Here is a 26,092-nt window from a genome sequence, read left to right on the forward strand (position 1 = left end):
GAGAAACTTAATGAATTCTCTGTAAACCTGGAGGATGTAATGGAGCAGTTCTACAAACTGAAGAGTAGCAAATCTCCTGGACCAAATGGTATTCATCCCAGATTACTGATAGAACTGAAAAATGAGCTTGCGGAGCTATTGTAATATGTAATTTATGCTTAAAATCGAGTGTGGTACCGGAAGATTGTAGGGTGGCCAATGTAACGCCGATTTTTAAAATAAAGGTTCCAGAGGAGATCCGTGAAATTATAGACCGGTGAGTCTGATGTCGGTGCCGGGCAAAATGGTAGAGACTATTGTGTTAATTGTACAGCGCTGCGTAACCCTAGTAGCGCTTTAGAAATGTTAAGTAGTAGTAGTAGTAGTAGTAGTAGTGAAGGGAAATCTTGCCTCACCAATCTACTACATTTCTTTGAAGGGGTGAACAAACATGTGGATAAAGGTGAGCCAGTTGATATTGTGTATCTGGATTTTCAGAAGGCGTTTGACAAAGTTCCTCGTGAAAGACTCCAGAGGAAATTGGAGAGTCACGGGATAGGAGGTAGTATTCTGTTGTGGATTAAAAACTGGTTAAAAGATAGAAAACAGAGAGTAGGGTTAAATAGTCAGTATTCTCAATGGAGAAGGGTAGTTAGTGGGGTTCTCCAGGGCTCTGTGCTGGGACCGCTGCTTTTTAACATATTTATAAATGACCTAGAGATGGGAGTAACTAGTGAGGTAATTAAATTTGCTGATGACACAAAGTTATTCAAAGTTGTTAAATTGAGAGAAGATTGTGAAAAATTACAAGAGGACCTTACGAGACTGGGCGTCTAAATGGCAGATGACGTTTAATGTGAGCAAGTGCAAAGTGATGCATGTGGGAAAGAGGAACCCGAATAATAGCTATGTCATGCAAGGTTCCATGTTAGGAGTCACAGACCAAGAAAGGGATCTAGGTGTCGTCGTTGATGATACGTTGAAACCTTCTGCTCAGTGTGCTGCTGCGGCTCGGAAAGCAAATAGAATGTTAGGTATTATTAGGAAAGGAATGGAAAACAAAAATGAGGATGTTATAATGCCTTTGTATCGCACCTCAAATATTGTGTCCAATTCTGGTCACGGTATCTCAAAAAAGATATAGTGGAATTAGAAAAGGTGCAGAGAAGGGTGACGAAAATGATAAAGGGGATGGGACGACTTTCCTATGAGGAAAGGCTAAAGTGGCTAGGGCTCTTCAGTTTGGAGAAAAGGCGGCTGAGGGGAGAAATGATAGAGGTTGATAAAATAATGAGTGGAGTTCAACGGGTAGATGTGAAGCGTTTGATTACGCTTTCCAAAAATACTAGGACTAGGGGGCATGCGATGAAGCTACAATGTAGTAAATTTAAAACGAATCGGAGAAAATGTTTCTTCACTCAATGTGTAATTAAACTCTGGAATTCGTTGCCACAGAATGTGGTAAAGGCAGTTAACTTAGCGGAGTTTAAAAGAGGTTTGGACGGCTTCCTAAAGGAAAAGTCCATAGACCATTATTAAATTGGAGTTGGGTCTGGGACAAACAGCATAAAATGTTTTGTACATTTTTGGGATCTTGCTGGGTATTTGTGACCTGGATTGGCCACTGTTGGAAACAGGATGCTGGGCTTGATGGACCTTTGGCCTTTCCCAGTATGGCAACACTTATGTACTTATCTTACATTTTATACATGCGAATCAATATCAACATCCAATAACAATATTAAACTAACATTAAACAATCCCCAACCACAATATATTTACTGTATTCCTGCACAACCCCCACCCCACCCCCCACTCTTTACTATCTATAGTCTTTGATTTATTTTGAACCTTCTGTCTTCTGACCCCAAACCATCCCTTTGTTCCTTCCCTCTCCCCCTCCCCTCTTCTCCCATCATCTCCCTGCCTCTGTTCCTTCCCAGGTCTTAAAGGGATATACTTAATCCCTCCCCCAATCAATTGTCAAAGGTAAATACTATTAGTTAATTGAGGTTTTTGTCTTCATGTTTAAAGATTGTCTTCCTACATTAAGAGACAGTAGAAATACAATATTTTACTGGAATTCATATTCAGAAACTATCAAGAGAATAGCATTAGTTTTTTTAGCCTTTGATGTCTTGACGCACATATCCGTTCTTATGGAGAATATTTAAGTAAGAACTTACTCTGTCTCTCTGTATTCGAAGAAGTCAAATAATTATTTTATTTGCTCCCAGTAAATCATCTATTGGAGAGCTGAAATCCCAAATGCAGGTCTTGGTGGAAAGGAAAAGTATTGTTACCAGAACCCATTTTTTGCTGTATTGTTTCCATTATCTTGACTTATGTGGTGAAATAATGGCAGGGCTTCCCCACCCACTGGAAAGATGCAGCTGTTACAGGGCTAAGGATGTAGGTCTGTCACAGATAATCTGTGGATGAAGCTTCATCCGTTGCTAAGCAGAGGAGAATTTAGGTGTATTTTCTTACCAAGATGGAAACGGCTTAACCTGCCCTGGCATTAAAAATTGGAAGTCTCTTACATGACTTCATAGAAGCACATGCCAGGGCTGACTCATAGAGCTTCCAAGCAACCCAGTTCAATGAAGGAGATCTTAGGCTGGCCCTGGATTTTTGATGCCCCATTTTGATACATTCTGCAATCAGATGGTAAAAATGGTATAGATCGAAAAGAGAAGGGGTCCAAGGACAGATCCCTGAGGAACTCCAACAGAGAGCGGGATGGGGGTGGAGGAAGAACCATGAGAGTGTACTCTGAAGGTACGGTGGGAGAGATAAGAGGAGAACCAGGAGAGGACAGAGCCCTGGAGCCCAAATGAAGACAGTGTGGCAAGAAGTAAGTTATGATTGACAGTGTCAAAAGCAGCGGATAGGTCGAGGAGGATGAGGATGGAGCAGTGGCCTTTGGATTTGGCAAGGAACAGGTCACTACAGACTTTAGTGAGTGCCGTTTCTGTCGAGTGTAGAGGGCGAAAACCAGATTGAAGCGGATCGAGGATGGCATGAGAGGAGAGAAAATCGAGGCAGCGGCTGTGAACGGCGCATTCAAGTGTCTTGGAGAGGAAGGGTAGGAGGGAGATGGGGCGATAGTTGGAGGGACAGGTAGGGTCAAGTGATGATTTTTTGAGGAGTGGTGTGACTACAGCATGTTGGAAGGTGTCAGGGACGGTTGCAGTGGAGAGAGAGAAGTTGAGGATATGGCAGATGGAGGGGGTGATGGTAGGAGAGATGGTGTTGAGTAAGTTGGTGGGGATGGGGTCAGAGGAACAGGTGGTGCATTTCGAGGAGGAAAGAAGGAATAAACTTCCTCAGCCCATACGCCAAGCCCCCTCCCTGCCCATCTTCAAATCCTTGCTCAAAGCCCATCTCTTCAATGTCACCTTCGGCACCTAACCATTTCAACTCTACCCAGGAATCTAGACTGCCCCAATTTGTCTGTCCGCACATACTGTCCATCTCCTTTCTCTCTTCTACCACCCTGCCCCTGTCCAGCAATTTTCCTTCGCACCATCCCCCTCCCATTTATGGCCACCTGCCCACCCTCTTCTCCCCCCAACATCCCCCTTTTTCTTCTTGCCACCCTGCGTGGTTTAAGTCTTTTTTAATTTTCCTCCGTCCCAGCGGCCGCGTCATTTCAAAGCCCTGCCAGTCTCTAGCCTTCCCTCCCTTTGTGAGTTCGTTCCCGCAGAGTCCCGCCCTCGAGGAAATGACATCAGGAGGCGGGACTCCGCGGGAACAAACTCACGAAGGGAGGGAAGGCTAGAGACGATGTCTCCAATCTCGTCTCTATCCTCCTCCTCCCCCTCTCTTCCCTCCCCTTCTCTTGTGCCCTCTGGAATGCCCACTCGGTCTGCAACAAACTGCCCTTCACCCACGATCTCTTCATCTCTCGTTCCCTTCAACTGCTCACCCTAACTGAAACCTGGCTCTCCCCGGACGACTCGGCCTCAGTCGCGGCCCTTTGCCATGGAGGCTATCTCTTCTCCCACACTCCCCGCCCAGTTGGCCGCAGTGGAGGCGTCGGGCTACTACTTTCGCCCTCCTGTAGTTTCCAACCCCTCTCCTACCGCAGTCTCACTGCTTCTCATCCTTTGAAGCACACTCCATCCGGCTATTCTACCCATTGCCACTCAGAGTGGCAGTCATTTACCGCCCCCCTAATAAATCCCTCTCTTCCTTCCTCACCGACTTCGATGCCTGGCTTTCCGTTTTTCTTGAACCCTCATCTCCGTCACTCATTCTCGGAGACTTTAACATACACGTTGATGACCAATCCGACCCTCACGCGTCTCAGTTCCTCACTCTAACATCCTCCTTCAACCTCCAGCTATGCTCCACCGCCTCGACTCACCGAGACGGCCACTGTCTTGACCTCGTCCTCTCCTCCTCCGGCTCCCCCTCCAATTTCCACACTTCAGCTCTTCCTATCTCGGATCATCACCTGATCACCTTCACACTTCTTCACACCCCACCTCAGCCCCGTCCAACTCTAACCACTACCTCCAGGAATCTCCAGGCTATTGACCCTCCCACCTTATCCTCTTGTATCTCCAATCTCCTCCCCTCCATCTTGTCCTCCGAGTCTGTCGACAAGGCTGTCTCCGCATACAATGTCACTCTCTCCTCTGCTCTGGACACCTTCGCTCCATCCACCTCCCGTCCCACAAATAGGCATATTTTCAAAGCACTTAGCCTTCCAAAGTTCCATAGGTTTCTATGGAACTTTGGAAGGCTAAGTGCTTTGAAAATATGCCTCATGGCGTACTAATCCCCAGCCTTGGCTGACCCCTTGCATCCGCTACCTTTGTTCCTGCACCCAATCTGCCGAACGCCTCTGGAGGAAATCTCGCACCCATTCAGATTTCCTTCACTACAAATTCATGCTATCCTCCCTCCACTCCTTCCTATTCCTTGCCAAACAGGACTATTACACCCAACTGAACAATTCTCTCAGCTCCAACCCCCGTCGTCTCTTCGCCACCCTTAACTCCCTCCTCAAAGTGCTCTCCGCTCCTACCCCCCCTCACTCTCCCCTCAATCACTGGCCGATTACTTCCGCGACAAGGTGCAAAAGATCAACCTTGAGTTCACTACCAAACCATCTCCTCCTTTTCACCCTTCAACCCTCGACTAACCAACCCAGGCCTCTTTCTCCTCCTTTCCGGACATCACCGAGGAGGAAACCGCTCGCCTTCTTTCCTGCTCGAAAAGTACCACCTGTTCCTCTGATCCCATCCCCACCAACTTACTTAACACCATCTCTCATACTGTCACCCCCTCCATCTGTCATATCCTCAACCTCTCTCTCTCCACTGCAACTGTCCCTGACACCTTCAAGCACGCCGTAGTCACACCTCTCCTCAAAAAACCATCACTTGACTCTACCTGTCCCTCCAACTACCGCCCCATTTCCCTCCTACCCTTCCTCTCCAAAATACTTGAGCGTGCCGTTCACAGCCGCTGCCTTGATTTTCTCTCCTCTCATGCCATCCTCGATCCACTTCAATCCGGTTTTCGCCCTCTACACTCGACAGAAACAGCACTCTCTAAAGTCTGTAATGACCTGTTCCTTGCCAAATCCAGAGGCCACTACTCCATCCTCATCCTCCTCGATCTATCCGCCGCTTTTGACACTGTCAATCATGATCTACTCCTTGCCACACTGTCCTCATTCGGGTTCCAGGGCTCTGTCCTCTCCTGGTTCTCCTCCTATCTCTCCCACCGCACCTTCAGAATTCACTCCCATGGATCCTCCTCCACCCCCATCCCGCTATCTGTTGGTGTTCCCCAGGGATCTGTCCTTGGACCCCTTCTCTTCTCAATCTACACCTCTTCCCTGGGCTCCCTCATCTCATCTCATGGCTTCCAGTATCATCTCTATGTGGACAACACCCAGCTGTATCTCTCCACACCAGACATCACCGCGGAGACCCAGGCAAAGGTATCAGCCTGCTTAACCGACATTGCTACATGGATGTCCAACCACCACCTGAAACTGAACATGTCCAAGACTGAGCTCATCGTCTTTCCACCAAAACCCACTTCTCCTCTTCCTCCTTCTATCTCAGTGGATAACACCCTCATCCTCCTCGTCTCATCTGCCCGCAACCTCGGAGTCATCTTCGACTCCTCCCTCTCCTTCTCAGCACACATCCAGCAGATAGCCAAGACCTGTCGCTTCTTCCTCTTCAACATCAGCAAAATTCGCCCTTTCCTCTCTGAACACACCACCCGAACTCTCGTCCACGCTCTCATTACCTCCCGACTCAACTACTGCAACTTACTCCTCACCGGACTCCCACTTAGACATCTATCCCCCCTTCAATCTGTTCAGAACTCTGCTGCACGTCTTATATTCCGCCAGAACTGATATACTCATATCACCCCTCTTCTCAGGTCACTTCACTGGCTTCCAATCCGATACCACATTCAGTTCAAGCTCCTCCTTCTTACCTACAAATGTACTCAATCTGCTGCCCCTCACTACCTCTCTACCCTCATCTCCCCTTATGTTCCCACCCGAAACCTCCGTTCACAGGACAAATCCCTCCTCTCAGTACCCTTCTCCACCACTGCCAACTCCAGGCTCCGCCCATTCTGCCTCGCCTCACCCTATGCCTGGAACAACCTTCCTGAGCCCCTACGTCAAGCCCCCTCCCTGCCCATCTTCAAGTCTCTGCTTAAAGCCCACCTCTTCAATGCTGCCTTCGGCACCTAACTCTTACCTTCAGGATATCCGGACTGCCCCAAATTGACTGCCCCATCGTATCGTCTACTCACTTGTCCTTTAGATTGTAAGCTCTTTGAGCAGGGCCTGTCCTTTTATGTTAAATTGTACAGCGCTGCGTAACCCTAGTAGTGCTTTAGAAATGTTAAGTAGTAGTAGTAGGAGGAGGAGCAGGGCTTTGAAATGACGCGGCCGCTGGGATGGAGGTAAATAAAAGAAGTAAACCCCCAAAGGCGGCGCAGTATGGCGGTGCAGCACCGCAGCAGTGCCCTTGAAGGCAGGTGACCTCCCTGCGATGCTTACCCCTCTTACCGGGTTTGACCGGCCCTGAGCAGCGTGGTGGTACTACCCACCCCTAATGCGCTGTCATTTTTGTAGCACCAGAGTGTACCCGGCAGTAATCGAGCAGTGCCGCGTGCTGCCCGGTTACTGCCGTGTTAATGCGGGATCCCTTACCGCCACCGCAATGTGTGGCAGCAAGGGCTCCTCCCCAAAATGGCTGCGTGGCACTTGCCACACGGCCATTTCCTGCAGAAAGGCAAGACTTCCGTTTTACCAGTTGCGGTAAAAGCGGGCCTCGGCACGCTTGTAAAGCACGTGCTGATGCCAGCACCGGCCCATAATAGGCTGACCTAAGGATGATGGGTTAGGTTGGGCAAAATGACCTGGAACCCACTTCAAGGGGTTAAGGTCAGACAATTGTGACTCAAGTTCAACCATTTGGCAATAGTTATCAAATGACTATTGATAGGTGCCATATGCAGTTATGCAGAAACACATCATCGGCAAAAAAGACCCCCCCCTGGCACTTAGAGATTGAACCAAGGCTGTTTATGGATTCAAAACCAAATTAAACTATAGGAAAGACAGTATCAATCCCTGAAGTACCCCACAACCTAAGGGAAATGCACTAGAGGTCTGTGATTGAAATGACACTAAGACTGAAAATCCAAAAATGATTTAAATCAACAAAAGGCCCTTACCACAAACCCAAAAAAACGATGATCAATTTCAATTGTCAACTGGAAAACCTCTATCAGATAAATTTTAAGAAGTTCTAAGGGTGTCAAAAAATGTGTAACAGGGAAATTTAAAAACTTCACATTTTGGGCTCTATTCTCCATTAGTAAATGAATGGCTGCTAGACAATTCTTGGTAGTTGCAGAAACAGCTGGTTGAGTAGGTCATCTGAGATTCCACCTTGTCTAACCATTGTTCCAATGTTATTGTGTTTATACAATCATTCGGGTCCCAGCACACAGGGGCAGGAGACCACAGACCAGTAGCATAGCCATAGGTAGGCCTGGGTGGGCTGGGGTCCACCAACTTAGGGCTCAGGCCCACACAACAGTAGCACACGTTTGGCAGTAGCTGATGGAGATCCCAAGCTCCGCCAGCTGAAAACTTCCCCCTGATGCTCTCCACAATACTGGCACCTGCGCATGCTCAGTTTTCAGTGCATGCCTGCTGCAGACTGCCATGGTAGAAAGAAGCATTTTTCCACCAGCTGAGATATTATTTTGGTGTGTGGGGGAGAACACTTGGTGCCTACCCACTTCTTGCCTAGGCCCACCAAAATCTGCTGTCTGGCTACGCCCCTGCCACAGACCGAGGGAGGAGCAGTCAGACTTAAATCAAAGCTCCTCGAATCACACACAGGAAGGTAAGGGGGTAGGCGCGGTGGCCCAAATGTGTGGGGGGGCCCAAGTTCGGGGAACAGTCGGTGGTCCTGCCCCAGGCCCGGCTGTGTCTCTCGGTGGCCCTGATTGTGATCTGCTGAGAGTAAGAATTCTTGGATGAATGAAACGTAGATGTTTGCCAATAAATACATCCCCCCTCCGGTGCTGTCCCTGGCCCCCTCCAGTGCTCTTCCCCCCACCCTCAATCAAAACAAAGGAAATACCTGAGCTGGTGGGGATCTGCAAGCCCCACCAGCCGAAGACCTCCTTCTGGCAACAACAACCCTTACACCCTGCGCAGCTGGTGGTAGCGTGCCGGAACCACTGACATGGCCAGCCTCCGCGTATGTGTCCAAACTGAGCATGTGCAAGGGATAGTACATCGGCAGCGGCTCAGCGACACTGCTGGCTGGATCAGGGTGTAAGTGTTCTTTTTGCTGGGCCTGGGAGGAGATCTTTGGCTGGTGGGGCTTGCCAGTCACGCCTACGGAGCACTGATTTCAGGTGAGCCTGACCCCAAAGTGGATGGGCCCCGGTCCTGGCCCACACAGAGACTGACCCTGGTGCCGGGCCCCCCCTTTGGAGGCTGGGCCCAGGGAATCTTGACCCCCCCCCCCTCTCAGCAGCCCTAATACACCCAAATTTAGATGCAAGTGGCCAAGCTCATGATGTAGAGAGGGTACACTGCGCAGCGCATCCTTTACGGAATACTATCTTAGCTGGATCATAACAGGGCCTAACTTTGGGTGCCATTCACTGAATATGGCCCATCCTACTATATAAATGAAGAGTGACCGACGTGCCACGCATGCGCAGAACGGCACAGCTGTTCTGCGCATGCACGTCACGTCACAAATCTCTTCCGAGTTCTGATGTTGACCGGTGAGCACCGGGTGGGCGGGGATCGTCCGACAGCAGCTCCGAGGCGCACTCCCTCTCCGACAGGTACGATGAGCTGCTGCCGCCGCCGCTGTGACCCGGGCGCTTTCCTCTGCCACCATCCCCCGGGGCGGCTTTCCTGGACGGGGGCTTGGCTGCACCCGGCGTTGCGCCAACCGCTTTCTTGCCCGTTTTAATGGGCTCAGCGGCTTGTACTTCATAAAATATAAGCATACTTGGTGATTGGTATATACAGAGGTATGAAGAGATAGAGTAGGAGGTTGACCACGGATACCAAAGACTGGAACAATAGACTTGGAAGTAAAAGCCTATCTTCACCGGCACGATCTTTTCAAACCAAAAGTCTTTTTCAAGACCATTATCTAACCCACTCCATCAAGGGATTGGATGTCCCGTATACAGTTTATTCGGTATTTCACCACATCAAGGCACTGGATGTTCTCTGTCTATACAGACTCCTGATGCAGGCCTAGCAGCCGAAACACAACGTTTGTGTTGAGTCTAGTTGCGCTATAGAAATGATAAGTAGTAGTAGTAGAGTCATTTTTTCAATAAACATTTTTTACTTCCAAGTCTATTGTTCCAGTCTTTGGTATCCGTGGACAACCTCCCACTCTTTCTCTTCATATCTCTGTGGTTTCTCGTGGGACGTTCGAGTTTTCCGCTTTGGCGGATTCTCCCGGATTGGTACATACACAAAGAGAGCTACTTCTGCTTTGGAGCACGGCCATGCGTGAGGTTGTTTAGGCATTTAGACAACATGTGCATTTATCTATCTTCATAGCCTCGGCACCCCCGTTGTAAAATTACCCTCCATGTGTTCCATAGTCTCTTCTGGGTGGCCGGAGTCACATTCTGGAGGGCTTCTAATTTTCCATTTATGCAGGGGCAGACTGACCATTGAAACAATAGGGCACTGCCCAAGGGCCTACAGTAATGGGGGGGGGGGCACTCTCCCCTAGCTTCCATCGACTTTAATCACTTCCGATAGGTGGTTAGGGGCCCATGACCCTTATTGGCCGAGGGCCCAGATCACTGTCAATCCGCCCTTGCATCAGTTATCGCATTTTCCCCTGGATTTGTGTGGTTTGTAAATATGAGCCAGTTCGCTGTTTATCAGACAACTGATGCGGATTAAAAAACAAAACAAAAAGAAACCACACAGAGTTGGGTGCCCAATCTTCCCTCCCTCTTGGAAAACAAGGAAGCAGCCTTCAAGGGGAAACATGCCAGCACACAGATCATTGGCCTGCAGCTATGAAAGCTCAGCCTGGTTTTTACCACACCACCTCTGCACGTCTCACTTGCATTTTCTGAGCTACTACCCACTGCTTGGAAAGACCATTGGGTTGTCTTTCTGTCCCTCTGCTTTCTTCTTAGACCTGTGTCACCAGGTGGCCCTGCCAGTCCCCTCCCTTACCTGGTGCTGCTGAGCTGGCAGGATCCCTATACAAAGTGGAGAACAGAAAGAAACCCACAGAAACCGAGAAATAAGTCTCAACCCTATCAAGGATCAATAAAAGGCATCACTGCCCCACCTCAGACGATTCCAGGACTTGAAAGCAGAGCTGCCAAGTTCCAGTAGGAAGACTTTTTGGCCTGGGTTTCTGCCAACCTTATCAGAGTGCATTATGGAACCTGCAGTACTGATGTCAATGAATAGACTCAAATTTGGGACAGTGAGTTTAAAACCAGGAGCAGCCACACAAGAATAGGAAACAGGACTACATTTCTATAGCGCTACAAGGCATACGCAGCGCTGTACACCACACACAAAAAGACAGTCCCTGCTCAAAGAGCTTACAATCTAGATAAGACAGGTAAACAGACAGGGGAAGGGAATAAAGAGGTGAGGATAAAAGGACAGGGCACGTGAAAGGACCGTCCAGAAACAGAAGCATAAGCAGTACAGGAGGGAGGGACAGAGAGAGAGAGACGTGGAAAGAGTGGGAGAGTGTCTCAGATAGAGGGAGGGAGGGAGGGGAAGGAGAGTACAAAAGGAGGAGGGGGAAGGGAGGACAAGCAGATAGCACAGGAGGCGGAGGAGAGAGAGAGAGTGTTCCGTGTTACTAATGGAAGATGGCGGAAAGGAGTGTAAGGACCTCGCCCGATCCCCGGCCGGCAGCAGGTAGGAGCGGGGGCAGAGGGGCCGAGGATCTATAGAATGTTCAGGGGAGGGGGAGCAGGTGTCTGCACTGCCGAGCCGGAGAGGGTTGCTCCCTCCTGCAGTGCGTGTGCGGCGGGGGAGGAAGAGGGGGGGAGGCTCCGATCTGTCAATCAATATCCGTCCCCCTCCCTGGTTGTCTCCTTTTTTTTGCTCCTGCCCGTCCCCCCCTCCCAGGTGCAGCACAGCTGTTTCCAGGCTCGGTTAAGCTGCAGGCCAGATGTTGCACTAGGAAGGGGGTTCGAGCCGCAGATCCCCAAAACAACTCAAGGGTTTGAAGGAGCACAAAATTTGAGAAATGTGGCGTTACGTTCTCCATACGATTCGGCCATAAATAAAACGCCTGTAAGCAATCTAAAGAGAAAATGAAGGTCGCTCAGCTTATTCGGATTCATTCATCCCTTCTCTCTCTGGCCTTTCTATTTAGTCACCTCTATCTACCAATTGAAATATTCTCAACTGGCTGTGACTGGGGGGTGTCAAACCTGGACAGGCAGGTTACAGGTCCCTTGTCACATACTGCTGATGTAATCCTCCATCAGGTCACTTCGACATAGTCCTGGTCTGAGTTGATTAAACCAGATTCCCTTTTCCCTGCTGCTTAAATATTGACTTTGGTCGGTGCAGCCGTATACTCAGGGCTTATATTATGGGATTTACACAGACGCATTGTTTCCTAGCTCAGCTTGGCTTGTTCATTAAGTTTCTCCCACATTCTCCATGCATTTTCTGTCTGAGGCTGTTCAGGGCTTTTATTTTTTTTCAAGGTGTTTTTGTTTGTTGTTAAAATTGCTCCTGACCAGGATTAGTTAGGTTGGTATTAAGCTGTTGTACACAGGTGCCAGTTACCTAGGTCAAGAGGGACACTTTGTGGTCAGTCCTGGGTTTAAAACTTGTATGGCAAAGCATTATGGTATTTGTAGTCCTTGATTCTACTATTGAAGGTTGTCATTAATCCAGGACAGGCCTCTCAATGTCTCCCTCCTGGAAACTCTGCAGCTCACACTTCCGTTTCTACCCTTAAGAGCATCAAATTCCCATCTGAGTTTACATTTTGTTAATCATTTCTTGGTCACTCTCTTTGGTTGTTCTTGTATGGTTACTTTTTAATTCCCGATGAGATATTGGGCTATTTGGGTTGACTCCAGAAACAAAACATGTCCCCCCTTTATAAAGACAGATGCGATTAAAATCTCATATGTACATTATGCATCCAACCCATGTGTTGCAGCTGAATTGAAAGAGACTTTACATTGAATATAGTCTGGGGGGGGGGAGGGGGGGAATCAAAGCTCCGGTGTGCAGTCTTCCAGGAACAAAAGTGTCAGAGGCCTGAGATTTAATATCTGTTATCATTGAACAAATGCAGTCATTTGTGACCTATAAATCTGCATTGGTTGTCGGCCTGTCCTGTTTACTAGTAAAATATAAACATCTTGCTGAGGTCCTGGAGTGTATCGAGTGTCAGACTGTGCCCGATTAAACAATTGTGCAGGATGTGGAAGGAGCATTAGCTGTATGAGACTGACACTACTGGGATCAGAGCCCCCTCCCCTCCCCACCCCACCACCCTTATCTGGAGGTTTCTCTTCTACACCAGGTGGAAGCCCTCTCCCTTCTAGATTCTAGGTTTCCTTCCTGCAGGTTAAGTAGTTCTGCAAATAAGGATTTAGCAGTAACAGTAGTGTGAGAAGGGATTTCTCCAAGGGGGAGGGGGTGGCCGGGGCAAAGTAATGTTTTGCATCACCCAACAGAATGCTGGAGTGGAGGGGAAATCTAAGCTAAAAGCCCACCTTTTTGATGCTGCTTTTAACTCCTAACCCTTGTTCACTTATTCAGAACCCTTATTTTATCATCCTCACTTTAATATTCCCTTATCTCTTGTTTGTCCTGTTTGTCTGTCCTAATTAGATTGTAAGCTCTGTCGAGCAGGGACTGTCTCTTCATGTTCAGTGTACACTATAGAAATGATATGTAGTAGTGGTAGTACTCTTTGGAATTCCGGAATCTTGTCACTCTTTGGGATTCCGGAATCTTGCCACTCTTTGTCCTTATCTGGCCTGTTTGTCTGTTCTGATTAGATTGTAAGCTCTGTCGAGCAGGGACTGTCTCTTCATGTTCAAGTGTACAGAGCTGCGTACGTCTAGTAGCACTATAGAAATAAGTAGTAGTAGTGAATGGCTAAGAAAATGGGGGGGGGGGGGCAAATGCCCCCTCTGTCTCTACACCCACGAGCAGTAGCCTGTTTGTAGAATTCTTTAAATTCATTCCGCTGCAGTTCCCTTGTGTGTTAGCAGGAAATTCCCCAGTGTTTGCTGCATTCCTATTGGTGGAGAAGGGCTATGTGGTCACAGGTGACATCACACCGCGCGTGAACCAATGAGATCCTAGTGGCTGCTCCTAAACGTTTGTGGTGCTGCAGGGTACACAGAGGGAAGAGCTGGCTTTTAAAAAGAATATAGTATTCACTGTGTTTTCCATTGTGTCTTTTAGTTATGTCTGAAAAGGCACCAGAGGCGTAGCCTATTGGATGGGTCCTTCCTTGTGCATGTGCCCCCTCCCTCCCACCCCCCTCCCAACCACACACCACAAATATTTTCCTGGAGATATTTTTTTTTAAGCACAAAGCAGAGAGTAGGAAAGGTAGTGTCTTCCAAACAACCGGAGACAACGTATGTAGAAAATCAAATCTTTATTCAATGGTAAACACTGACATACTTGACCCTGACTCATATTTTTTTAAGAACATGAGGGTTTTTTTTTTCACCTACCCACATCTTCTCCCTCTTCTCTGCGGCATCCCAGAATCTGCGGTCCTGTCTCTGAACTCTGTCCCTCCCCGATGTCAGTACGGGCATCCTTGGTGCCTGCAGCGATTCATTGTCGCTGTTTGCGCTGGTCCCGCAGGCTTCCATCCGCCATGTCCTGCCCTCGCTGACATCATTGCCTGTTTCCTGTCTGGCGGAACGAAGCAGATGGAAGCCTGCGGGGCCAGTGCCAGCAGCAAGAATGAATCGCTGCGGGCACTGAGGATACCTGTACCGACATCGGGGAGGGACAGAGTTCAGAGACAGGACCGCAGATTCTGGGATGCCGGGTTTCAGAGACCGGAATGCCGCGGAGGAGATGGGGGGGAAGAGAGCAGTGTGGCGTGATTTGTTGTGTGGTATTTTGGGAGTAACATTTATAAAAGCATACCTGATTGGCCCGTTGTGACTCCCAGTTCAAGTCTTCAGTCTGGACCTGCTGTCCAGGTGCGAGAAAGTTTTTTTTTTTTTTTTGTTCCATTTGTACCCTGCGCTTTCCCACTCATGGCAGGCTCAATGTGGCTTACATGGGGCAATGAAGGGTTAAGTGACTTGTTTTTGCATGAGAATGACACCTAGGTGGTTGGAGTTGAGGCCCATGGCTACAAGATCCAAGGGGAACCAGGCTAAGTATGACTGTTGCAGTGACCCAACTATGTTCATGGGGGAAGGGCAGATGGAGGGGAAAAATAAGGGGCAAAACAAACAAACAAAAAAATGCTGGCTTGTACAAATGAAGGGTTATTGCACCAAATCACAGCCTGGTTTCAACCGAGCTGAACTGAAAAATGCAACTGGAGAGAGCGGTTGGCTCAATAATTCAGAAAACCAATGAAAGAATACCTGTTGGCAGGAGATAAAGCACTCACGGGAAGGCGCTTCTAGGCAGGAATGATGTAATGTGAGTTGATCTAATGAAGACAAAGTACAGTTTGAGGTTGTACTTTCTGCAATGGGAGAAGCTGTGGGCTGGGCTATTGGGCTGTCAGGTTGTGTGTACGTCCCAGAGCTGCTTGCTATGTTCATTGCGGACTTAATATACCATCGTTCTGGGTACAATCAAAGCAGTATACGGTACTACAAATAGGAAAAGGAAAGACAGCATCATCATCAAACATTATAGAGAAATTTAAAAAAAGAGAGAGAGAGACAGGGGGTGGAGGGCAGGAGGCAGAGACTGACTGATGGCTCACAGACTGTGGTGGACCTGTGGTTGAACACTGAGGGGGAGATGCACTAAAAAATCGTTAACCGATTCCCTTAGCGAATCGGTAAGGAACGGGCATGCATCAAGGAAAAGGAATGCAAATGAGCTGCTCGTTGTAGCTCGCTTGCATTCTCTATTCCATCGGTAAACAGTCGGCCAGTCGAGCATGCGCAGAGCAGCCAAGCGTTATGCTGGCTGCTCTGCACATGCTAAATACGTCCAAAAAGCGCCCAACACTCATCTAAAAAAAAAAAAAAGCTGTGTGTCCCAAGTGCTTGTGCGGGACTTAAAATTTATGGCACCTTCGCTATGCCTGTGGCCGTCCCTGCGCCTCCCTGTGCCGCCTGGGAAAAGGAAGACGCCGCGCCACTCACCCTGCTCCACGGCCTGCTGCAGGAAGGCTCCAGTGTTCCTCCCTTCCGTGATCCCAGCTCAGCTGCCACCCTTCAACTCCCGTCCATCTTCCGCCCCTAGGTCTCTCTCAGCCAATCACAGCGCGTTTAGCTCTCACTGGTGTCAGCTAAACACGCTGTGATTGGCTGAGATGCCGTGGGGGAAGGGGGGCTCACAATCGTTCATTAGTCCTCTCTTCAGCTGCCAATGAGGAAGGGAAAAATGATTTAAAACAGAAGAGCGATAGTAAAAATTAAGAAGTACGACGTCCTTCTGTTGTTTTGCGTGAAGGACGTCTATAAAGGACATCCCGGATGAGCACTTGGACGATTGCGGTTTTTATTGTGAAGTGAAGGACGTCCAAAAAAAACGTCTTTGGAGTGGGGGTTTTCTTTTTCAGGTGAAGGACGTCCAAAAAGGACGTCTCTGCCGACATTTGTTTTTCTTTCCTTTGGCCCAACGAGAGGTGTAGACCTCCCGTTAGGTTTTCCACGGTAAGGGGATCGGAAAATGGTAGCGCATCTCATTATAATAGCCTTTGGATCATCTGCGTTCCGTTTTCGTTAGCTGCTACCGTGATCGGAAAATGGCTCGGACAAGCCTTTAGTGCGTGCCAGGGTTTACTACTTGCTCGTTAATGGCTCGTAAAGTTTAGTGCATCTGGCCCTGAGGGAGGGCAAACTAACACTGAAGAAAATTAAGAAGACAATGAAACTAGGGGTAAGAGAGCTCAGACCTTAAGGGAGTAGGAAGAGAATTTCAGAGAAAAGGAGCAAGGTAGAAGAAAGCTGAGGACAGGTGGAGTCCAACTGTGTGGAGAGACTCGAAAGCTGAGTGAAGAACGCAAGGGGGAGTGCGAGGGGTGATGAGACTTGCACGGTAAGGGGGGGTGGGAACCTGAGTGCAGAATCTTAAAAGTGAGAGTCAGGACTTTGTGAAGGATGCAAAGGAATCCTGTTCAGAAGGAAAGGATCCTCAGCAGCTTAACCGAGATTGGATAGCAGAGCCGGTGGTGGGAGGCGGGGCTGGAGGTTGGGAGGCGGGGATAGTGCGGGGCAGACTTATACGGTCTGTGCCAGAGCCAGTGGTGGGAGGCGGGACTGGAGGTTGGGAGGCAGGGATAGCGCTGGGCAGACTTATACGGTCTGTGCCAGAGCCGGTGGTGGGAGGCGGGGATAGTGCTGGGCAGACTTATACGGTCTTTGCCAGAGCCGGTGGTTGGGAGGCGGGGCTGGTGGTTGGGAGGCAGGGATAGCGCTGGGCAGACTTATACGGTCTGTGCCAGAGCCAGTGGTGGGAGGCGGGACTGGAGGTTGGGAGGCAGGGATAGCGCTGGGCAGACTTATACGGTCTGTGCCAGAGCCGGTGGTGGGAGGCGGGGATAGTGCTGGGCAGACTTATACGGTCTATGCCAGAGCCGGTGGTTGGGAGGCGGGGCTGGTGGTTGGGAGGCGGGGATAGTGCGGGGCAGACTTATACGGTCTGTGCCAGAGCCGGTGGTGGGAGGCAGGGATAGTGCTGGGCAGACTTTTATATGGTCTGTGCCAGAGCCAGTGGTGGGAGGCGGGACGAGGTTGGGAGGCAGGGATAGCGCTGGGCAGACTTATACGGTCTGTGCCAGAGCCGGTGGTGGGAGGCGGGGATAGTGCTGGGCAGACTTATACGGTCTATGCCCTGAAGAGCACAGGTACAAATCAAAGTAGGGTATACACAAAAGTAGCACACATGACTTGTCTTGTTGGGCAGACTGGATGGACCGTGCAGGTCGTTTTCTGCCGTCATCTACTATGTTACTATGATGCGGGATTTAATAGGTAGCCAATGATGCTGTCTCAGAAGAGGGCAGATGTTGTCAAAGCGTCTTGCATGGGAGAGAAGACGTACAGCAGTGTTCTGCACAGTTTGAAGTTTCCAGAGAGAGAGAGACGATCTGCAAAGATATGTTGCAGTAATCAAGCTTAGACGGTCCAAGGGCATAAAGAAGAGTGGCACAGCTTTCCTAGTGAGATAAGGCCTCAAAGAGCATATAAGTCGGAGAGAGAAGAAACAGCTTTTTACTGTGGAAGCAATGTGAGAAGAGAAGGTTAAGACACAATCAAAATGGACACCAGGATATTTGAAAGCATCCACCAACTGAATGGGGGAACCACTGATAACAGGAGAGAGGATATAGGAAGTCCTTTTCTGGTGGTGCTGCTGTTGTCACGGTGGGTTAATTCTTGCTATGATATATGCAAAATGATACACTGGGTGCAGTCTCGGCTTCTCCGATTTACTGCTGGTGCTTTCTCTCTTATTTGCATTGTGCCACAGAGAGCTTCCTGCTAAATTCACAACAAGCAAGGGTATAAGACTAAACCAAAAATTACCACTAAAATGTTTCATTTAAATTAACATACATAAGAAAACTGTGTGCATTAATTTTAAAGTGAAGAAAAATTACAGTTGATCTTCTAAAACAAATACAATAATCACTGGGCTGAAAATATATGTAAATATGCTTGAAAACCACATGGGAAACAGTGAAGATAACTTTAAAAAAAATCTCTTGACAATGCTTGATGTCTAAAAGTTTATTGTACAACCTATAGCCCAATTACCATCAGGTAAGCCCCCTGTGCTAAAAAATTAAAAATACTTTTTTGGCGCCGGAAATGCCATGCGGTGGGAGTCGGCATTATCAGCGTGTACAAAGCTCGCAGTAGCCCTACCGTAGCTTGGTAGAAGGGCACCTTAGTTAAGCACGTTGCCAGAGAATGTGGTAAAGGTGGTTAGCTTAGCGGAGTTTAAAAAAAGGTTTGGACGACTTCCTAAAGGAAAAGTCCATAGACCGTTATTAAATGAACTTGGAGGAAAATCCACTATTTCTGGGATAAGCAGTGTAAAATGTTTTGTACTTTTTGGGGATCTTGCCAGGTATTTGTGACCTGAATTGGCCACTGTTGGAAACAGGATGCAGGGCTTGATGGACCTTTTGGTCTTTCCCAGTGTGGCAATACTTATGTACTTATGGTTAGTGTTTAAACCCAGAACTGGCACCTAACTTTTGGTGCAACCATTTGCACCAACGGAAATGTGGCGCAAATGTACGTGACTAAATTTGGCGCATATCCCTGAAGCGTGTAAATGCTAGGATTACCCCCTTCCACCCATTTCTGTGCCCCGTTTTTTACTTGTGTGTAAAATTTAGGCACGGATCCTGCACTTAAATGTACACATTGGTGACATTTATAGAATTGTGGGGGTTGGTGCGTATTACCCTAGCGCCTAACTTTAAGTGACCCTTTGAGAATAATCCCCTATGTGTAGTTTTCTAGAGGTTGATATGAAAAAAAAATTGGTTTCTGTTAGTTTTTAGATCTCAGTGTTTTTCTGGTATTGTGATGTATGTTTACACAGTTCCAAATGGATGAGCTGTGCTACCTTGGTGTACCTTTTTATATACAGACCTTTTGATTTAAACAGATCACACCCAGTAATCAAATGTGTAACCATTCCAGCTGTGTGAATGTGTGTTCTTCTGTTTTGTTTTTTCCATTTCCTATCATATTTGTAGAAAACCTTTCCCAAAACATGGCATTGAATCCAGATGGCATCATAAGCATTCTGATTCATAAAGATCCATCAAGTCCCATATCCTGTTGCCAAAAGTGGCCAATTCACAGGTGTCTGGCAGAATCCCCCAAACTAGCAAGGTTTTTATGCTGCCAACCCCAGGGATAAGCAATGGTTTTTCCCCAGGTCTGCATCAATAATGGTATATAGACTTTTCCTCCAGGAACTTGTCCAAATCGTTTTTTTTAAACCCAGCTACATTAACTGCTTTTATCATACCCTCTAACAATAAGTTCCAAAGGAGTGGAGGAGTGGCCTAGTGGTTAGGGTGGTGGACTTTGGTCCTGAGGAACTGAGTTCGATTCCCACTTCAGGCACAGGCAGCTCCTTGTGACTCTGGGCAAGTCACTTAACCCTCCATTGCCCCATGTAAGCCGCATTGAGCCTGCCATGAGTGGGAAAGCGCAGGGTACAAATGTAACCAAAATAAAATAGATACTATTGGAGATTCTAGATGGAATGTTGCTATTCCACTAGCAACATTCCATGTAGAAGGCTGCGCAGGCTTCTGTTTCTGTGAGTCTGACGTCCTGCACGTACGTGCAGGACATCAGACTCACAGAAGCAGAAGCCTGCGCGGCCACATTGGTGATCTGCAAGGGCCGACTTCTACATAGAATGTTGCTAGTGGAGGAGTGGCCTAGTGATTAGGGTGGTGGACTTTGGTCCTGAGGAACTGAGTTCAATTCCCACTTCAGGCACAGGCAGCTCCTTGTGACTCTGGGCAAGTCACTTAACCCTCCATTGCCCCATGTAAGCCGCATTGAGCCTGCCATGAGTGGGAAAGCGCGGGGTACAAATGTAACAAAAATAAAATAGTTATGCATTGAGTGAAAATTCTTTGATTTGTTTAAATGTCCTAATTAGTAACTTCCATGTGCATGCTTCTAGTTTTTCTTACTTTTTGAAAGAATAAAACAACTGATTTTTTTCCCCATTCCAGTCCGCTCATTATTTTATAGACCTCTGTCATATCTTTATTTATTTCTTTGCTGCATTTATATCCCACATTTTCCCACCTCCCTCTGCTATCTCACCTCCATGAGGAAGAGTCCTAATCTCTTTAGCTTTTCCTTATAGGAGAGTCTTTCCATTCCCTCTTATCATTTTGGTCATCTCTTAATGCAATGATGAGAATTGCACACAATACTCAAGATGGTTTCTCACCATAGAGCGATAAAGAGACATTATGATATTCTCTGTCCCTTCTTAATAATTCTTAGCGTTTTATTTTCTGTGCTAGTAAGTATCCTCCTCCTCCCTGCTGGACATATGGACCAAGCCACAGGGGGAAATGCTGGGCTAGGGCCTCAGAGGAAAGGAATTTAACTTCCTGCCCCACTGCCTGCAAGGGCCGCCGAGAGACTGGGCTGGGCTCGGGGCAAGGCCGCCCCTGGGGCCCCGCCCCCTCTGTCCGCCACCGGGCCAGGCTCCCTGCATTGAAATCACAGCGCCTCTCACTTCAGTGTGAAAGCGCTGCAGGCAGCAGCAGATCGGAAGTTACGTCAGACGAGGGCGGGACACAGGGAGGGAAGGAGGCTCGAAGGGAGGCAATCTGCTGCTGCCTGCAGCGCTTTGACGCGGAGGTGAGAGGCACTGTGATTTCAATGCAGGGGGCTCGGCCCGGTTGCAGACGGTCGACGACGGAGGGCGGGTGGGAATGTGGCGCTGGGCCCCGGGAAATTTTGTCCCCCCTGTCCCCCCCTCTCGGCGGCCCTGCTGCCTGTTACCATTTTTCCTTCACCCAGAATCTTGACCCTCCAGGCAACCACATACTTCACCCAATGGAAGCACTGGCCCTGTGTGAAACCATACATGTGCACTTAGGGGGTCTGCTCGTGGTAAATGCTGAAATGCCCAGAGGAATATAATGGGCGTCTTGGCGTTTACCACCAGCTGTTTCTACTGCGAGCTAAAAAATGATAGTGCAGCTTAGGAAAAGACTCCCTTAAGTGCATCATTTTGCACTTGTCCACAATTAATTTCTTCTGCTATTTGGATGATGGATGCCCAGTCTTAACAATCTCACAAAGTCTTCTTGTGATTGAATAATTTTGTGTCATCTGTATATTTGATCACCGCACTTGTTCCCATTTCTAGGTCATTTAATAATGGTGAACCTGCTATAGATCCCTGGGGCACTCCACTGTTCATCTTTCTCCATCGAGAAAATCGATTAATCTCTGTTTTCCAGCTCTTAACCACTTCCCAATCCACAGTAGAATATTGCCTCCTATCTCATGGCTCTTTAATTTCCTCAATCTCTCATGAAGGACTTTGTCAAACGCTTTCTGAAAAAAATCTAGGGATACTATCCTGCTTATAATCGAACGAGAAAAACGCCCAAGTTCCGACCTAAATCGGGAGATGGGCGTTTTTCTCACAAAAACAAATAAAGCGGTATAATCGAAAGCCGAACTTTGGACGCTTTCAACTGCACTCCGTCGCGGATGCGGACAAAGTTGACGGGGGCGTGTCGGAGGCGTGGTGAAGGCGGAACTGGGGCGTGGTTATCACCCGAACAGAGATGGGCGCCTTTCGCCGATAATGGATACGTTTGTAGCTAGAATTTAGGGCACTTTTCCTGGACCCTGTTTTTTCACGAATAAGGCCCCAAAAAGTGCCCTAAATGACCAGATGACCCCCAGAGGGAGTCGGGGATGACCTCCCCTGACTCCCCCAGTGGTCACTAACCCCCTCCCACCACAAAAAAATGATGTTTCACAACTTTTTACTTTCACCGTCAAATGTCATACCCTCCTCCCAAGCAGCAGTATGCAGGTCCCTGGAGCAGTTGTTAGGGGGTGCAGTGGACGTCAGGCAGGTGGACCCAGGCCCATCCCCCCCCCTACCTGTTACAATTGTGCTGCTTAATGCTTAGTCGTCCAACCCCCCCAAACCCACTGTACCCACATGTAGGTGCCCCCCTTCACCTCTTAGGGCTATAGTAATGGTGTAGACTTGTGGGCAGTGGGTTTTGAGGGGGATTTGGGGGGCTCAACACCCAAGGGAAGGGTGCTATGCACCTGGGAGCTCTTTGACCTTTTTTTTTGTTTTTGTAAAAGTGCCCCCTAGGGTGCCCGGTTGGTGTCCTGGCATGTGAGGGGGACCAGTGCACTATGAATCCTGGCCCCTCCCACGAACAAATGCCATGGAGTTATTCGTTTTTGAGCTGGGCGATTTCATTTTCCATTATCGGTGAAAAGCAAAAACGCCCAGCTCACACCTTGGCGAATAAAACATGGGCGTCTATTTTTTTTGGAACATACGGTTCACTCCGCCCCTTCACGGACCCGTTCTCGGAGATAAACGCCCATGGAGATAGGCGTTTCTGTTCGATTATGCCCCTCAATATCAACTGGCTTACTTTTTTATCCACATGTTTATTCATACCTTCAAAAAAACATATAGTAGATTGGTGAAGCAAGGCTTGCCTTGGCCAAAATCTATGTTGGCTTTGTCCATGAAGCCAGTGTTTTTCAACTGGTATGGCCCGGCACATTGGTGTTCCACAGTCTGTGGGGATACCGCAAGGATCCCCTCCAGGTCTATGGGGATCCCATGGGTATCTCCTCCAGGTCATACACATCGCTACAGGGTGGCAAGTGCAACCCCTCAAAATTGCTTTGCCACCCTAAACAGAATCGGTGCACTTCCCCCTCAGGTTTGGATTTGCCTCAGTATCTTCCACCCCTTGGGTCTCTGTCCTCTCTGCTGCAATTCTACAAACTTTGCAGTTGCCAGCAGCTATTAGAAACAGGCCTTCCTTCGGTCAGCCCCAGGGTCCTTCCTTCTGATGCGACTTCCTTTTGCTGCATGGGAGTGACGTGGCAGTGAAAGGCAATGTTCTAATAGCTGCTGGCAACCGCAAAGTGTAGAATTGTGGTGGAGAGGAGAGGGAGGCCTGATGGGGTGGGAGGAGGAAGGTAGGCAAAAATATTGGACCCATGGGAGGGACCGGGGTTGGGGAGGAAGAGGAGGAGAGGTAATACAGAGGAAAATGAGTGGTGTTGCACATGTAGGGAAGAGGAGAAACAGGCTACACTTGACAGGAAGGGAAGAGGGGAGAGATCTGAGAAAGAGGTAACAAAATTGAAGAAAGCCTCATTGACCGACTTGGATAACATTGTGGTAGTGCATTCATCAGTTAAAGATAAACTATTGATCCATCGTAAACTGGAGCAATTTGAAAATCAGACTAGACATTTGAATCTTCAGTTACTTAATTTTCCCAAAACTTCTAGGGTTATAGACATTGGACGTTTTAAGAAATATCCTACTGATGTTTTGCATATACCTCAGGAAGTTATTCCCCCAATTAATAATTTATTGATCTATCAAAAAAGACACAGGGGTAAATGCGTCCAGCTATATTAGACGTCTATCAAGAACAAGTCTCGGACTGGGCCATTTTACTAGTTAGTTTTTTTTTTCTTTTTGAAGAATATGTAAATATTGTTATTCATTCATATTTCTGCAATTTACAATCTTTGGGGTCCTTTTACCAAGCCGTGATTAAAAAGTGACCAGCGCTGCTGTCATCATATGGGTTTTCCACGTGCTGTGGCCACAGTGCGGCAGCCACATGCTAACTTCCTAATTAGCACGTGACTCTTACCCATCACCTATTTAGTAGGCAGTAGGGGCTCCCACGCTAATCGGGCAGCACATAGTACCCGCACCCCCAGACACGCCTCCCACACCAACAGATTAAAAAATATATAAGGTGAGAGTAGCGCACACACTGATGGCCAAACTATTACAGGGCACCTTGGCAAGTCCCACGGCAGTGCTCTTCTACCGTACAGTAGGCAGGTACTAGTGTCTACCTCAGCTTAGTAAAATGGCCCCTAGGACTTGGGGGACACACAATAAAGCTACAAAGTAGTAAATTTTAAAACAAATCGGAGAAAATATTTTTTCACTCAACGTGTAATTAAACTCTGGAATTCATTGGTAGAGAATGTAGTAAAAGTGGTTAGCTTAGCGGGGTTTAAAAAACATTTGGATGGCTTCCTAAAGGAAAAGTCCATAGACCATTATTAAAATGGACTTGGGGAAAATCCACTACTTTTATTTCTAGGATAAGCAGCATAAAATGTATTGTAGTTTTTTGGGATCTTGCCAGGTACTTGTGACCTGGATTGGCCTCTGTTGGAAACAGGATGCTGGGCTTGATGGACCTTCAGTTTGTCCCAGTATGGCAATACTTATGTAAAACATGGATTTTTCTTGTCATGGCACGGGTGTCACAAAGGTGATTTTGGCTTTGGGTGCCACTTTTTTTTTTTTTTTTTTTTTACTACAAATTCCTCCTTTTTGGGTTTAAAGAGGACCATGCCAGGTCAGGCCTCCACATCTTCTGCTTAATGATGTGGGTTGATGTAAGATTCCCCATAGTTATCATGCTTAATGCCAGATTTCCTTTTTTTTTTTTTTTTTTTTTAATCATAAGTACATAAGTACATAAGTAGTGCCATACTGGGAAAGACCAAAGGTCCATCTAGCCCAGCATCCTGTCACCGACAGTGGCCAATCCAGGTCAAGGGCACCTGGCACGCTCCCCAAACGTAAAAACATTCCAGACAAGTTATACCTAAAAATGCGGAATTTTTCCAAGTCCATTTAATAGCGGTCTATGGACTTGTCCTTTAGGAATCTATCTAACCCCTTTTTAAACTCCGTCAAGCTAACCGCCCGTACCACGTTCTCCGGCAACGAATTCCAGAGTCTAATTACACGTTGGGTGAAGAAAAACTTTCTCCAATTCGTTTTAAATTTACCACACTGTAGCTTCAACTCATGCCCTCTAGTCCTAGTATTTTTGGATAGCGTGAACAGTCGCTTCACATCCACCCGATCCATTCCACTCATTATTTTATACACTTCTATCATATCTCCCCTCAGCCGTCTCTTCTCCAAGCTGAAAAGCCCTAGCCTTCTCAGCCTCTCTTCATAGGAAAGTCGTCCCATCCCCACTATCATTTTCGTCGCCCTTCGCTGTACCTTTTCCAATTCTACTATATCTTTTTTGAGATACGGAGACCAGTACTGAACACAATACTCCAGGTGCGGTCGCACCATGGAGCGATACAACGGCATTATAACATCCGCACACCTGGACTCCATACCCTTCCTAATAACACCCAACATTCTATTCACTTTCCTAGCCGCAGCAGCACACTGAGCAGAAGGTTTCAGCGTATCATCGACGACGACACCCAGATCCCTTTCTTGATCCGTAACTCCTAACGCGGAACCTTGCAAGATCCACCCAATGTCTTTATTTCCTCCCCCTCTCTTTTTGCAGTCTAAAGAATTAAGAATTTAAAGTTGTTTTTCATTTTTATTTATTGAAATTTTTCAATAAATTCAAACATGCGTAGGATAAGCATAAAGGAATCCTGTGCAGAAGGAATGGATCCTCAGGAGCTTAGTCGAGATCGGGAGGCGGGGCTGGTGGTTGGGAGGCGGGGATAGTACTGGGCAGACTTATACGGTCTGTGCCAGAGCCGGTGGTTGGGAGGCGGGGCTGGTGGTTGGGAGGCGGGGATAGTGCTGGGCAGACTTATATGGTCTGTGCCCTGAAGAGCACAGGTA

At 47.9% G+C, this 26,092-nt stretch overlaps 1 protein-coding gene across 2 annotated transcripts in view; it reads left to right on the top strand.

Moving 5' to 3' along the window:
- The first annotated feature begins 11,346 nt into the window (after positions 1-11,346).
- Positions 11,347-26,092, top strand: part of MAP7D2 (MAP7 domain containing 2) — a 183,424-nt gene continuing 168,678 nt past the window's right edge. For both annotated transcript variants that reach the window (XM_030202264.1, XM_030202265.1), the window contains exon 1: positions 11,347-11,434. In XM_030202264.1, coding sequence (XP_030058124.1) covers positions 11,386-11,434 — 49 coding nt within the window. In that variant the 5' untranslated portion in view covers positions 11,347-11,385. The remainder of the gene's footprint in view (positions 11,435-26,092) is intronic.

The sequence above is a fragment of the Microcaecilia unicolor genome, chromosome 4 (genome assembly GCF_901765095.1).
Source record: "Microcaecilia unicolor chromosome 4, aMicUni1.1, whole genome shotgun sequence".
NCBI lineage: Eukaryota > Metazoa > Chordata > Amphibia > Gymnophiona > Siphonopidae > Microcaecilia > Microcaecilia unicolor.